Raw genomic sequence first — 15,781 nt, 5'->3', positions numbered from 1 at the left:
TACACAACAAATTCACAAAGCTTTTTGAGTCAAGACCCATGAGAATGACTGCTGTAGTCAAAAACAAGAGAAAACAAATATTAATGAGCTGTACATTAGCATGAAACTTATATTTCCTAATATATTATAGTTTAACTTTTTGACAAATCATTTTGTGAAGAAAAATAATAATTTCCTTTATTTTGTATACCATATTGTGATGGTTTTAATCTATCGAAGGGAACATTAAAAACAAATAATCGTAAAAATGCTCCCTGGTGGCGTACATGCGTTGCGTCATCTTTGAATTCCTATTGGTGGATTGGCGAAGATGAACCTCGAGACAAGTGACAGTTAATTTTTCAAACAGAAGAGTCCCGAGTCCGCCATTTCTACCCGTTCAAACCCTCAGGTGAGTTAAGTTTTTACATTTTTGAAATGATTTTGCTGAAATATTTAGTATTACAGTTAATATTTATATTGGTTAGAGTAGCCCTAGTGTTAAATACTGATACTAGAAGCACACTTTACCTCAGTTAAAACACTGCTGTCGTGTAACGTTAGTACTGACGGGCTTCGTCGGCCGTCGGTTTAGAAAGCCCTGTTAAATTGATTTTTCTCCGGTTTTTAAATGAATTAAGATACAGTATCCATTTATTTCCTTGTTAATGTTAATGAAATTGTCAACTACAATAAGATAGCTGTGTTATAAGGAGACGAGCTTCGAGTCGGAAGCGTGAATTTTAATTTCAATGAAGCGCGCGCTCGTTCAAATAAACGGCGCCGATTCAAATAAAAGTGAACCCGGTGGAAGACGGAGGTGAATGATATGTGAATGTGTGTGGCAGTTTCACACATACTCAGTTTGCGGTGAGTATTTTTCCCAGGCCTATGTTAAAAGGTTTAGAAGTTCTTAACTTTGGCACGCGAGATCTATTTTCGTGCAGTTTTTAGCTCCAACCCAGAACAGACGAAGATAACGATTAGCTTGTTCAGGTGTGTTTTATAAGGGTTGGAGCTAAACGCAGCAGGAAAGTGGACACTGCTAACGTTACAGTTAAGAACTTCCGGCCGGTCTGCATTGAAAACTCAACTGTGCGTGTGCACAGTTGCAGTGCAGCGTTCGTCTGTTTACTTTGACGCATGCGCTGGATTAAAGTGATGATAGCACATGGTTTAATTTAGCATTCAAATGTTCTAAAGCCAAAACATGTTTAGGTGTGTTTAATGCATAGTTGGTTTGTGAAGTGTTATTTATGCTCTGTTTTCTTTTATCCCCAGATAACCATGGTTGACAAATGGTCAGTAGATGACACATGCCACTGGCTTCAAACTATAAACCTCATTGATGCAAAAGAAAGTTTCAGAGGTACAAATCAAAATATATAAATGTTCATTTTGTGATGTTGTGAAGTTTCAACTCACAAAGTTTCTAACTCACCTGCAAGTGCAACATAACCACCAAGCAGATTTTAGTGTTACCTGTGACATTGAGGGATGTTTTAGAAGATATAAAACTGTTGCAAGTTACAGAAACCATATCTATCGAAAGCACAGACAAGCTTTGCAACATCCCCTATTTGAAAAGGCTACTGTAGTTGAAGAAGACAATGAAAGTGAAGAGGAGCTTCCTGAAGATGATCTGCTAGAGAACAACCAAAATTCTTTGCCTGGAATTGATTTAGAAACTGTGTTATTGGGACTGAGACAGCATGTAGCCCTCTTTATATTAAATCTTCAAGAAAAACATTTACTTCCTAAAGCAACTCAGGATACCATTGTTTCCAGCTTGGAGTTCATCTCGAAATTTTTCCAACAAAATTATTTTGAAATCATAAAATTCCACTTGACCAAATCTGGATTTAGACTAGAGGAACAGGAAGACTTGGATAACTTGCTAAATAATCAGACACTTATTGAAAGTGTGTTTGCCTATGTTCAGTCAGATTATCAACTTTTCAAATATTGCAAAGAACATCTACATTTAGTGGAGCCAGTTAAACACATTCTTGGAACCAATAGCCAGGGGAAGGAGGACACATTTCAGTATGTGCCTATCATTGATGTTCTGAAGACTCAGTTGGAGAAACATGACATATTTGAATCATATCGAAGAACCTGTGAACAAGTCCCAAGTACAGATTTTTTAAGCAGTTACACAGATGGAGAATTCTTTCATGAGAGCCCCTTTTTTGGAGATCCTAATATTGTAAGATTACATCTGTACACTGATGAATATGAAGTGGTAAACCCCTTGGGGTCTAAAAGATCAGTTCACAAATTAGCAGCTTTCTATTTTATGATTGGCAATCTTGAATCTAACTGCAAATCACAATTGAGGCATATACATTTGTGCTTACTTGTAAGAAATCAATTTATAAAGAAGTATTCATACAGCGACATCTTGCTGCCCCTGATTAATGACCTGAAACTGTTGTACACTGAAGGACTGCAGGTCAGTGTAAATGGTCAGAACATCAATTTGAAATGCGCTCTTGCCACTATTTCAGCTGACAACTTGTCTGCTCACAGCCTGGCAGGTTTCACCTGCTGTTTTAGCAGTGGACGGATCTGTCGCTTTTGTATGATTAGCTACAAAGACCTAAGGTCTCACGTTAACGAAGATGATGTAATAATCCGATCTTCTCAGGTACATCAGTACCATCTGCAAGCACTCAGGGAAAGTACTGGAATATCCAAACAGACATATGGTGTGGTCAGTGAGTGCCCTTTCACTGAGCTGAACTACTTTGATGTGACAAAAAACTTTCCCCCTGACTTAATGCACGATTTTCTGGAGGGTGTGGTGCCTCTTGTGATTACCAGAGTTATCCAGGCATTACATTTTTTGCACATTGTCTCATTAAGTCAGATAAATGCTGAATTGGATGCATTTAAGATAGGGAGGAATGAACGGGCTAACCTCCCTCAGAAACTTCCAGATTCTGTTCTAAAGAAAAACACACTCTCAGGGTCTGCTGCTCAGGTCTGGTGCCTCTTCAGGATTTTGCCATTTCTCATTGGACATTACATTCCAGAAGGTGAGGTGCACTGGGACATTTACCTGAAGTGTAGGGATATAGGAGATGTGATTTTGTCCCCCACCATACAAAGGAAAAGCATCCCTTTTCTAAGCCTTCAGATAGGCGAATTCCTGTCCTCCTTCCAGTCTGTATTCCCTGAGACTTTCACTCCAAAACTACACTTTCTCATTCATTATCCACAACTGATATTAAAGTTTGGGCCACTGAAACAGCTGTGGTGCATGAGATTCGAGGGAAAGCACCAATACTTCAAGCGATTAGCCCACAACACGTGTAACTTCAAGAATCTCAGCTACACTCTTGCCAAGAGGCACCAGTTAAGGCAGTGCTGGGAACTGACTTCGCTGGATTCCCTGCGTCAGGACAACTACACGGAGGGTGAACGTGTAGTACCTTTTCGAGCATTACCACTGGAGATACAGAAAGGTGTGATTGGAAAAAGTGAGGCAGAGGATGTTCAGGGTGATGAGAGGCTTGGTGTGTGTAGCTCTGTTATGACCAACAACGTGAAATACTGTGTGGGAGACAACTTAATTATAGATCTTGTGGAGGAGGACATCCCAATCTTTATGAAGATTGTGAAGATTTTGCGGTTCAGGGGTGCTTGGATGATCTTTGGCAAGCTGCGGATACCAATAACATTTGAAAGACATTACCATGCTTTCAAATTGGAGGACCAGAAGGAGTGGATTCTGGTGCAGCCAGGGGAGGAGAAAGAATTTCATCCTCTTGACACATATGTGCATGATGATACTAAGTATATTACATTATACCACAGAGTGCAGTCTTCTAGGTAAATATATTGTACTTCTGTGGCATGTCTCTCTCTTATTTATTATTTCTTCTTTAGAATATGAAATATTTGGTATTTTTTTTACAGAGCAGCAAATTGATGGGGAGACTCTGCTGGGTCTCACAGAAAGGATGGTGGAAAGACTTTTTCCTGTAATGAAACAACAGGTGACATTTATGAAGGAGCTTAGTAAGTTAAAAAAGTAAGTCTGTGTTGTTAAATATTAAACATTGTTGTTAAATATAAAACAAACGAATGCTAACCAAGCCTTAAAATCCTTATCCTAATTTATATTTTTATATTTCTTTAAACAGCCTGGAAACTGAAGTGCCTCAAATATCTTGTACTCAGTATGTATCATTGTTTTGAAGTTTAAACAAACTGTATTGTGGCAAGTAAAATAAAATCCTGTATAAAAGATTTAAACATTGTATTTATATTTACAGACAAGAACCCTGTGAGAATGAGGGCTCATTTGTTGCCCAACCTTGGCCAGCAGTATACAACCTGCATGTCTTTCCCCCTGAATTGCAAGCAGCTTTGCAGAGGAAGGATCCTGGCTTTAAGAAGAAGGACAAGTCTCACATCCGTGCATTACTGATTCAAGTGTTGTTTGACAGCATCACTAAGCACACCTGGTACAGTATTGTATTTCATTGTATTTTATAACAGTTAAATGTATTTTATGTTAAACTTGTTGGTTGTTGGGTACTGAAATAATATATTTGATTATATTTCTTAGGTACCCAAATCATAAAATGTATGGAGATGTTCTGGGGAGTTTGATCACCCGCTTTCCATTTCTGAAGGATGGCAGCTCCTCTGGTTATGTATGAACATATTGCAGTTCTTTTAATATTGTGAAAATATTGAGATCATTGCTCATAAAAAAAATCTCACACAGAAAAAAATCTATTTTAAAAGAAAGTATACATGTGTCTACAGGATACCTTGTTGGAATGCCTTAGAAACAAATTTAAAAAAGAAAGGATTCCCTTGGTTAGCTCATCGATCGTCCTGCAAATGAAGGAGAAGTATGGGATTAAAAGGAAGTGTGCTGGACAAACCGATTCTGAGGGACTTACTCAACAACAAGAGGCAAGTTCAGTTCAATAAATTTGATGTCAAAGGCAGATTAAATTTGTCTTAACATGTAACACATGCTGACAATTATTTCAGAGTGCAAAATGTAGAAGAGAACCATTGGATATAATGGCATATAAAGATTCTGCTTGTTCACAGGAGGTATTTGGTTTGGTGTTCCTTAAGTGATACATCAGTTTTTAAGATTGATGTTTCAATCTTAAATATTTTATTCTGTGACTTTGATTCATATTTACGTACTGCACAATACTGTCTTCCTACCTCAGATTGTATTGGACCTGGAAGTAATGGGTGAGGATGAGACGAGTTTCCGGGAACACATTAATGCCATCACCCTGGAGTTGCATAAAAGCAATCCCAGTTACTCTGAGGTCAAGAACCGGATGAAGCGCACTCTTTTCAAAAGAGTACAGCTTATGGACAGGCCTGCAGCTGAAGTAATGGAGCAGTTTCCTTTTCTTGGAGTGCCACAGCTTGTGAGTAAACATTGTTACATTTTGTGCCAGGCAGATAAGAAAAATCAGTGTAATTATATTTCTGTGAATTCCTGTAGCTCATTTGGTAGAGCAATGTGTTAGCAATACAAAAGGGTATCCCAAGGAACACATACTGATAAATGTATAGATTGAACGCAATGCAAGTCACTTTAGATAAAAGCGTCTGCCAAATATGAAGTATTTTTCATTACTTTATCACACCCACTATTTTTCTTATTGAACTTATTATTCTGTCCCGGAAAAACATCACTATATGGTAGTCAGTTGCAACCTCCAGTTCATGCTGACTTTAAGGTACTTGTTTGGCTGAAAGTGTGTAATTTGGATATAAGCACCTGAAGTAATTGTACTGGTTTGTATTGAAGATGCTGCATGAAATGACAATGAGGTTTGGAACAGACTTGGCAAAGAACATGGAAACATCTCTGAATGAAATGGCCCCAAACATCATCAGGAGTGCAAAAGAAGGAAGTCAAAAAAAACTCTACGCCAATGTCATTGGACCAGCAGAGGAAATCACAGAAGGTAACAACACCATATATTTTTCCCCATCCAACCTATCTGTTCCATACGGAGCCCAGGAAGTCACCTGTGTGAGAAATAAAACAACAATAATCCATGGCGACGGTTTTGTTAAACTGAGGGAACAGTTTGAGAATTTGTGAGTACGGTTTATAAACTGAGCGGACAGATTGCAAAACAGTCGCCATGGATTGTTGTTGTTTTTTCTCACACAGGTGACTTCCTGGGCTCTGTAGTTCCATGCCCAGTGTAAAGTTGCATTGTATGCAGTGTCAATTAGAGATGCACCGATTGATCGGCTGGTGACCGGAATTGGCCGATTTTCACGTGATCGGCCATGACCGGCGACCGGCCGGTCAGTCTGACATATGCCGATTTTATGCCGATCAAATGCCCTCGGGCGCCGCATGATTAACATCACGCAACACCAGCATCACACGTGCACATATAGGAAACCTCGTGAATTACGGCCGTTTCACACCGCAAATGTCAGCGGCGTGTGAGCAGCGCGTTTTTTTTTTTGAGATCAGGAGCGTCACGTCACGTGAGCAGCAGTGAAGCGCGGGTTTCGGCACGGGTCTATTTTTGCTGCTGCTCACGCTCAATTAAAGTGAAAGCACACTTTTGATAGACAAACTAAAAATGATTTCATACAAAAAGTGCTCAAAATGCACAGAATAAGAATGTCTAGTGTGTTTTAGAACTCCAGTAGGCTATGTCAGAAAAGAAAACGAAGACTCAAAAATATTTGTAGAAGATTTACCCATTTAACTTGTTTTCATTATTCAGTTTTGGTTGCAAGTATGGTTATGATTATAAAAAATAAAGTTAAACTAGCCAGAAATTATAGAAATATAGAAATATCTTTATACTGCAAGGATGCTGTGTATTTCCCACACCAGGAGTAATTTATATAGTTCTATTTTATAGTGCTTATCTGTTAAAAAATTATCTATGTTCTATTCAAAATGTTCTATTAAAGAAAAGATAGAAAATAAATATTTGTGTGTGCTGTAAAGTGGTTAGAAAAAATGAAATCGGAATCGGCAGGTCAAACTCAATGAAAAATCGGAAATAGGAATCGGCTAAGAAAATTGTAATCGGTGCATCTCTAGTGTCAATGTAAAGGTTGTAGCTACTATAAATTGAATGAGTGAAAACATGTATTAAAATAATGCAAATATTAAAGGAATAGTTTACCCCAAAATAAAAACTGTCATCATTTACTCACTTGTCATTTCAAATCTTTATGACTTCCTTCTTCAGAACACAAAAAAGATATTTTGAAGAAGGATGGTAACCAAACAACGTTGGTGCCCATTGACCTGCATTGGTTTGGTGTCCATATAATAGAAGTGAATGGGTACCAGCATTGTTCGGTTACCAACATTCTTCAAAATATATTTTTTTGTGTTATGCTGAAGAAGGAAAGCCATATAGGTTTAAAATGACAAGAGTGAGTTAATGATGACAGAATTTTCATTTTTGGGTAAACTATCCCTTTAATTGATTTCTGTACCTAATATACAATAATTTGTATCTGTTTGTAGGTCTCGTTAGGAATGCTGCACTCATTTTATTGCCAGCACTTTTTAAAGAAAACGCCAGCTTCCTCTACTGTGTAGATAGTGTAAGTATAGTCTTCTGTAGTTTCATTAACATTTGATGCACTTGACTTGAATTAAAGGAACTGTTCATGCAAATATAAAAATATTAGTCAGTTTACTCACCCTTATGCCAAATTTGTAAAAAAAAAATTAATAATTAAATGTACCCTATAATTTACTCACTCTTCCTTAGTCATAAGCTTTGTACTGTTTACACTGCTTTGTAATGTTATTGAATAGCACCCCAATTTAAATCATAAAAGAAATCTGTACAACTCCAGGGGTTAATACTTGTCTTCTAAAGCAAAATGGTACGTACAAATGGTACGTTAGTGAGATAAAAAGATTAAATTTGCCAAGATAGGTTGCTATAGTTAGACTATGTATAGATAAAGGAATAACATCCAATGGGGTGGCACATCAGCTCCACATCAATAATTATGAGGCTTGTTGGTTCTTGTGTCACGTGCTTAGCTGTCATATCTGTGTTGTGTCATGAACGTATATATATCTCAGATTGTGTTAAACTGAAGAAACAAAGTCATACACATTGTTTGGCTTGTTGGTGAGTATATTATGGGGTAATTTTAAGTCTATTTGATGACTTCTGTTAATTGGTGAAAAGCACTCAAAAGGTGAAATGTTTGTTTTACAGGAACCCAAAGGTCCTACACCAACCATTGTGTTTAACGGCTCTCCTGATCCCTTCAAGGCTGAAAGCGTCAGCATTATAATGGACAATGTGAACATCATAAGAGAGGCAGACATCGACATGACACAGGCTGTGGAATGCCTGTTTGCAGTCTATTTTCTTTTCAATGTGCAATACCCGGTTGACATTAAGCACACAATGACTTTTATTCAAAAATATATGCTTAAACTAAGACAAGAGCATGACACAAGAACACCAATACCTGTACTGAAAATGTACAGTCAACTTGTGTGAATTGTAGTGCCATTTAATAGATGTTTTAATTGTTCATGTATTGATTTTATCTGCATTGTCAAATATCAAAAATGATTTGTTTTTCCTCATTTCAGAGAGACATGTAAAAGTGAAGTACTGTATATGTACATAAACAAGCTTATGTATGTTTATTGCAAAGTGAAAATGCTTAAATGAAATATTCAAACTAAATGGTTAAATGTAATTAAACATCTTAAATGTAAATGTGAAATTTGCTGTCTAATACAGAAGTATACAGAGGTGTAATTTTAAATATGACACTAATATTTTTGTAGAATCAATTGAATAAATTTAAACTTTTTGAATTTCCTGGATTGTTTATATTTTCTTATTTAATAATAACTCGTTTAATAATAAAGAACCCTTAAATGGTTCTATTTAGAACCATTTAACTTGGATTCATAGAACCATTTGGGGTTCTTTTTATGGAACCCTTTTAAATGGTTCTATATAGAACCATTTTGGAGTTCCATATATGAAGCGGGTGATAGAACCATTTCTGGTTCTAAATAGAACCATTTCTTTTAAGAGTGTACTGTATGTACTAACTAAATGGCAACATTGACATGCCATTAGAGGAAACGCTGATTTGTATGCAATGTACAACATGAATCCTTTGCCTACTAAAAGTGAAACATCTTTACAGATCTAAACTCAAGCAAAAGCCCACAGTAAATGTTCATTCACACATAAAGGCGGAGAAAACTCACTAGCGCCTCCCACACACGGCTCAATAATCGCCAGCCGACCCGTCACTCCCCTATTAATCTGAGGAAACCCCAAGGTAAGCATTGGGAAGACAGCTGAAAAGTGTCTAGCAACTGAATGTAGTCGTTTAATAAAGTAATCGCTGTAAAATGAACGACATGACATCTGAAGCAACACGGGTAATGAAGTCTTCGCTTTGACGCGCAACGCAAAGTATACAAATGGACAGGACGCGCAAATTCATTTTGGGAATACTACCAGGTACTATCCACCATTGTTGGTTTATTCAACGCCTTTCATTGTGTTTTGTTCGTTTGCAACATCTATGCAGATTGTAGAAGTACCCGTTTGCCAACTTTTCCTTCTTTGAATAGTTCTTTAGTCACTTGTATTTATGAATGTGTTCGTGACATCAGCAGCGGGTGCGTCTTTGCTTTAGTTGAGTGTCTGTCTTCTTTTATAGTACTTTGAAAGTTTCTATTTTTAGCACATTAGAAGACATTCAATTGGTTAATCATGAAGGGAGGGATTTCAAAGTGTAACCACAATCAAAAGGCCTGTATAATCCAGAATAACATTTGCCTGGAATGCTGCAAAGCAAGCATGGTGCCACCTGTGATTTGTTTGTTGTCTGCCCTCAGCTGTTGTCCTATGCAAATACTCCCAAGCTGAATGGAATACCACTAAGACCCCAGCGAATAGGACTGTGTCCTGCGATCACCATGACAACTGCACAGGTAAAAACCATTGGCACCCCTAGTGAAATGAGCAAACCAAGCCTTCGATATTTTCCATATGATTCACCCTCACCTCATGCAGAAAGCATATTTTGAAGCTGCATTGAGGTTCGACTACCACTGACTTTGAAGACGTGAGATGTAACAGTGTTTGCCCCCGTTGTGATGTAAAAAATGGGCTTCCCCTGGGCATGACATGAAAGTATAGCCTGACCACCTGCTGAAGAGATAAATCGGATATTAAATTAAAAGATTTTTATGGCATGAAAAAGTTTCACTGGTGTTATCTGAGCACAGCAAAATTCTGCCAAATGCATTTGCTTAACATGAGACATATTCTAATCTGTTCACTGAGGAGAATTAGGCTGTTATGATAATAACCCTGCTTCTTAGTCCCTTTTAAGCCTTGTAATTGTGTTTAAGAAGCGATAACGCTCCCAAGCTCAAGTTTAGCATCTCTGTATAGCAGGTAATCCTCTCTGACTGAACTCGGATCATGTTACATGTGGCCAGAGGTGGTAATTAGATCCTTTTCCATTCAACTTTTAGTTAATTCTGAAGTCAAAGCTCAAATTTCAGTGTTTGTAGACCGGTCTCTTCTCTTACTCAATCCTTTGAACTGAGTTTGGCCTTTACACTTGGCTTGTATAATGACACACATAATATTGTAAATGAGTAAACAGACAACCCTGGTTACATTACTCTGTATTTTAAAGATATTATGTTAATTATTTGAGTTTTATTAGTTATTTTTAAAATGTATTATATTGATGGATATTGGATATTTATTGTGTGTTAATTTTACCCTTATTTGTTACGTTTAGATCACATTTGCCCTTAGCTAACATACATTTAAAGTGTCTTTAAAAACTCAAACATCTTAATGACTCTATTAAATGTAATCTTTAACCAATCTGAATATTGCTGTATAATTTTCATGTTGTAAACTATAGTATTGTGATGCCTAAATATCCTTGTAGCATTTAAGTTGTTGGTATTCACTTTAAATTTATTAATTCAATAGTTAGCTGAATTTGTGCACACTGCAAAAACAAACCGACCAAAAAAGATCTACCAAAAATCCAATTATTTATTTTTCATATAAAACAGACCAGAGAGCAGACGTTTCAGCCCATGCTTTCTTCGGTGCTTTAGTGACTTTTGTCACTTTTGCATATGAAAAATAAATAATTGGATTTTTGGTAGACCTTTTTTGGTCTTTTTTTTTTTTTTTTTTTTTTTGCAGTGTGCGGACAAATTCAGCTACCTATTGAACTAAAAACGTTGTTCTTTTTGTTCTACGCACCTGAGAACCTTTTGTTTTGTTTGTTCTGAGCGCACACAATTCCTGCTTTATAATTTATTAATTCAAAGTAATTTAGACTTTTTATATAAGCCTATAACATGAACATAATTATCAAACAGATGTTTTTGTGAATCCCTACTACAATTTACTTAACAGTTTTTAATACACTAATTTTATTCAACAAGGATGCATTAAATTGTTTAAAAGTAAAGTCTTTCTATTCATCAAAGAATCCTTAAAAAAACACAAAATAGTAATTCAATATTTTCAGTATTAATTAAAAATACATTCAACATTGATAATAATAAGAAATGTTTCTTGAGCAGCAAATCAGTATAGAATGATTTCTGAAGGATCATGTGACATTGAAGACTGGCGTAACGGCTGCTGTAAATTCAGCTTTGCCATCACATGAATAAACTACATTCTGAGATCGACTATTTTTGATTAAATAAATGGCATCTTGATGAGCATAGGAGACTTTCAGAAACATTCAAATATCTTCCAGACCCTAAACTTTTGAATGGTTCTGTTTGTGTTTAATGTTGATATGTAACCCTGCTTTAAATCTGTGCAGATTCAAATGGGGACCACATATGGAGTGGACACTTCTCTAAATGTCCAAAAGAATACAAGCATTACTGTATCCATGGTGTTTGCCGTTTTGTAAAGGAGCAAAACACTCCGTCATGCAGGTGAAACTTTGACCTATCCATCACGCAACCAATCAGAGATCAAGAAAATGTTGAATAATTAGTTTTTTTTGTACAGATGTGAAACGGGCTATCTTGGCACTCGGTGCGAATATCGTGATTTTGATCTTCGTGTAGAAGAACGAAAGAAAATAGTCATCGCGTGTGTGGTGACAGGATTGGTCTTTCTGATTCTGCTTATCGTATTCCTATGCATCTGTACACAGTGAGTAATGTGATACATTATTTCATATTTTCATAGTCCAGATTAGAAGAGTCTTCAGTGTTTTTTAACCTTGAATGTCTTTCTTTTGCCATCTTCCTATCTTGTTTCACAGCAAACGATATAAACCATGTAGAAAAAAGAGAAAAAAGGAAACAAGCGATGAAGATGAGAAGCTCAGTTCACTAAACGCACATGAAGCTTTAGCTTCTCCAGCCGACACATCCGACACAAATGCTGTATGAAGTGAGTGTGTTTATTTCTTCTCTTGCCTCATTCAGTTTATATTAACCATGTGGTGCATTAAGGCCACTTACTTTTCAGATTATGTAAACCAACAGCTCTCAAATGGTTCGGGACTTACATTGGACTTATTTTACATTGGATATCAAGTGGCAAACCAATGCACTACCATATTGTTGATCATATACAAAATATCATTGAAAATGATTTAAATTTTCTATGATTTCATGCAATCGGCAACTAATAATTAACTGCATAAAATGCACTGTGGTCAGTACAAACCATGTTTGTTTGTAGGAAGTGAACCCATATTTAATTAATTATGAGTTATATTTTCTGTTATATTGCCTTGTTTTGTGCATGGTTTTTGCGAATGTTTACGTATATTGGCACCTGATGAAATTGTCTATTAGAGGGATAGAACATCCAAAAATAAAAATACTGTAAACAAAATACACGTTGTTCCAGATCTTTCTTCTGTGGAACACAAAAGATGACATTTTATGTCTATATAACGGAAAATTTTATATATATATATATATATATATATATATATATATATATATATATATATATATATATATATATATATATATGGTTACCAACCTTCTTCGTGAAGTATTGATATCAGAACAAAAGTTTTTTTTCCTTTTTTTTTTATAATTTTTAGTTTTTTCATGGTGACCCATCGTCAGATGTTTTTATTAAACAAAATATCAACCTTATTTATTAAATAAAAAATGAGCTCCAATCCAATTAGAAAGTGATCTGCACTCAAGCTCTATAAAACTGAATGGCAGTCTTTCCACACCATACAAGGACATTGACCTGTCAGCATTTTAGAAGTACACAGACAGCAGGCTCTATGAGGGGAAAGTATGGGAACAATAAGCAAAATGTCTTTGACGTGTGTGGCTTTTGTGACGCTGTTCAGACTTTGGTTGCCAGGCAGTCAGATCAACTTTTAGCTCAAATAGATGTCTAATGATCTTTTTCTTTCAGTGAAACAGTGAAGTGAACCTGCCAGGGTTGGTAATGGCGTGATTGTGGTGTGGAAATGAGGACTCGTCTTGCTGAGTGATGAAAGCGGTGCTTTACAGGAATCCTGAGTGGACTTTAAATTAACTTTGAAGATATGGTGTGTCAGGCAACCTTTGCCATTCTCTGTGCTACTGTTTACCTCATTCTTCATGCCACAACTCATTTTCACACTTTTCAGAAGAAAAGTTGGAGATGAACTGAACGTATATGCCTTCAGAATGGCTGTAATGAGAATCTTTATCATAATTCAAATAATTGAAGAGGTGGTGTGCAATATGCTGAAGGGGCACAAAGCCGATTTGTGTTGGTTTAATTATAGGCCTATATCGCATATGATGCACATATTGAAAAAAAAGTTACCATAAATTAGATTTGATAGATGCTAAGATATTAAGTTAGTTCAACAGTTTCTGGAAGTAGTTCTCCCGACATTAACGGACCAAAATGTTCTCTAAACTAAATGTTCTCTGGTTTATTTATTAACATGTTTGGTGTTAAAAGAGTATATTTTAAATGATGAAATTACCATTAATGTGACATCCATTGAGTTTTTTGAGAGAGAAGTATTAGCCATAACAAATAAAAATGTTTTGAAATTATGAGGTTGGTCAAAAATATTTGTACGTGAACAGCAATTTTTTTTTTAAATGAAAAAGAGAAAACCTTTTGATATATTTTTTGAGTGTTTTGTGTGGTACGGTTCTGAAATATTTGATAATGACAAACTTTATTGATATAGTTAGAAGTGTGTTGCACATAGTGTTCAGATTTATTTTCCCCCTTTTTAATTGTAAACACTAAAATATTTGAGATTTTCTTCAAATGCAAAGCTGTATTTACTTCATACCATAAAATGTATTTTTGAACTTACTCATGTCAGTATTTGTATTACTGTAATGTTACATAAGAAAGTTTAATTTTCAGTCGGTTGTAAGAAATGCAGTTTTGTGGTACTGTAAATGCTTGCATGGTATTCTGCAAACAATGTGAATGTGGTTCATAAACCAATAATTTCTTCACACCAAGGTGGAAAATGTCCATGGAGTGTGCAAAAGTGCTTAGCTAGATAAACTGCCCACCAATCCTGTTTCCAAGAAATGTTCCATCTGCTTTATTGTTTGTTTTTTTTGCCCTAGTTACAGCTGCCCTCAAAAATCCAGTCTGTGGGATTATTTAACCTTTATCATTATAGATAAAGCTTTGAAGAGCCGTCTTGTCTTAAGAACTTTTATTACTCATAAATGTTTGAATCCTCAGTGTGGGCTGATGCCAATAGAAACTGGCTGGTGTGACCAGCACGTCCTCGTGTTTCAAGAACAGCCATAAATAGCTCGCCTTAACGACAGGAATCCAGCTCCACAGTTGGTGGGTTCTTGTGAGGCAGATGTTTTTCCATGATATTTATCAAAGCTGTGTCAAATGTTTCATCAGAACACTTAACAAGACAGCTATATAAGCCCGTCTTCAAAACCTATAGAGATTTAAAAATTATTTTTGTTGCAAGATGTAAAGGATGATATAGATTATATGAAGAACTGAGGGCCTTTTGAGGTTCTGTTCCACCTAGCATAGCAAAGACTCGTGACGGATATCAGCTGATTTTCCCTTGAACTAAAGTAGCAGGAAATGAAACATAAGGCATGTCTCAGAGAAAATGAAATGGGTAACCGATACAACATGCTTTCAGCAGGAGATAAGGGTGTCTCACTGATCTCACCATTTTTTTCTCCAGGTCCTCTGAAGCCATATGATATCTTCATCAGTGAGACCGTAAACTGAACTCGAGAATTGGTCAGATTTTGGTCAGAGTGAATCGTTTCGTTTTTGTGAACTGAATCAACTGATTCATTGACAAACAGACTCAAAAACCTTATGAATAACTACACTGAAAACAAATTTATAAAAAAAAAAAAATTTAAGGTAAGTGATTGCACACAATTTATTTTAGCTACATTTAAAAAAAAAAAAAAAAAAAAAAGCTGTTGAAAGTTAGTCAACTAAATTTGTTTATTTAAATGTATAGCTAAAATAAATTGACTGCAACCACTTGAAAATAAATTGTAAATTCAATGAATCATTATTTTCAGTGTAGGTTTACAGTGAATAATGTCTTAAATTAAGCTGTTGATGTACTTCGGAAGACTTGAAATGTTGCTCATGAGTCATATGGACAGCTTTTATTAAATTTTTATGTTTTTTTTTTTTTTGTTATTGTGGAACTTGACAGCCCATATCCTGATTCAATTTCATAGAGTGCTGCAGGGATCATGTTGTAGGCCAAAACCTGGAAACAAGTCAGCATTTTCGCACTTAGGGTT

General features: G+C 36.0%; 2 protein-coding genes across 4 annotated transcripts; both read left to right on the top strand.

Moving 5' to 3' along the window:
* The first annotated feature begins 295 nt into the window (after positions 1–295).
* On the top strand, positions 296–8,822 carry LOC306856150 (sterile alpha motif domain-containing protein 3-like). 3 transcript variants are annotated; one of them, XM_079395194.1, is made up of 12 exons: positions 296–391; positions 1,261–1,348; positions 3,904–4,018; positions 4,131–4,166; positions 4,263–4,454; positions 4,559–4,646; positions 4,762–4,914; positions 4,996–5,061; positions 5,187–5,396; positions 5,783–5,942; positions 7,490–7,569; positions 8,202–8,822. In XM_079395194.1, the coding sequence occupies exons 2-12, from the start codon at positions 1,267–1,269 to the stop codon at positions 8,490–8,492; spliced, it is 1,473 nt and encodes a 490-aa protein (XP_079251320.1). In that variant the 5' UTR covers positions 296–391; positions 1,261–1,266; the 3' UTR covers positions 8,493–8,822. The 3 variants fall into 3 exon arrangements, with proteins under 3 accessions (XP_079251320.1, XP_079251322.1, XP_079251321.1); XM_079395196.1 differs by lacking the exon at positions 4,996–5,061 and having other exon boundaries at positions 300–391; positions 1,261–3,816; XM_079395195.1 differs by lacking the exon at positions 4,996–5,061 and having other exon boundaries at positions 326–391.
* Positions 8,823–9,229: 407 nt separating this feature from the next.
* LOC306856038 (probetacellulin-like) lies at positions 9,230–15,419 on the top strand. The gene is made up of 6 exons (XM_079395005.1): positions 9,230–9,482; positions 9,863–9,958; positions 11,842–11,959; positions 12,036–12,182; positions 12,295–12,425; positions 13,425–15,419. The coding sequence occupies exons 1-5, from the start codon at positions 9,443–9,445 to the stop codon at positions 12,422–12,424; spliced, it is 531 nt and encodes a 176-aa protein (XP_079251131.1). The 5' UTR covers positions 9,230–9,442; the 3' UTR covers position 12,425; positions 13,425–15,419.
* Positions 15,420–15,781: the final 362 nt, after the last annotated feature.

Source organism: Barbus barbus (assembly GCF_936440315.1).
Source record: "Barbus barbus genome assembly, chromosome: 36".
Classification (NCBI taxonomy): domain Eukaryota; kingdom Metazoa; phylum Chordata; class Actinopteri; order Cypriniformes; family Cyprinidae; genus Barbus; species Barbus barbus.
The sequence above is the reverse complement of the archived record's forward strand: the minus strand, read 5'-3'. Positions and strand labels throughout refer to the sequence as shown.

Coding starts and splice junctions, on each gene's coding strand:
- LOC306856150 (XM_079395194.1), top strand. CDS start 1,267: ATGGTTGACAAATGGTCAGTAGATGACACATGCCACTGGCTTCAAACT. Junction 4,647..4,761: donor ATGGCAGCTCCTCTGGTTAT/GTATGAACATAT, acceptor ATGTGTCTACAG/GATACCTTGTTGGAATGCCT. Junction 4,915..4,995: donor GACTTACTCAACAACAAGAG/GCAAGTTCAGTT, acceptor CAATTATTTCAG/AGTGCAAAATGTAGAAGAGA.
- LOC306856038 (XM_079395005.1), top strand. CDS start 9,443: ATGGACAGGACGCGCAAATTCATTTTGGGAATACTACCAG. Junction 9,483..9,862: donor CATTTTGGGAATACTACCAG/GTACTATCCACC, acceptor GTCTGCCCTCAG/CTGTTGTCCTATGCAAATAC. Junction 12,183..12,294: donor TTCCTATGCATCTGTACACA/GTGAGTAATGTG, acceptor CTTGTTTCACAG/CAAACGATATAAACCATGTA.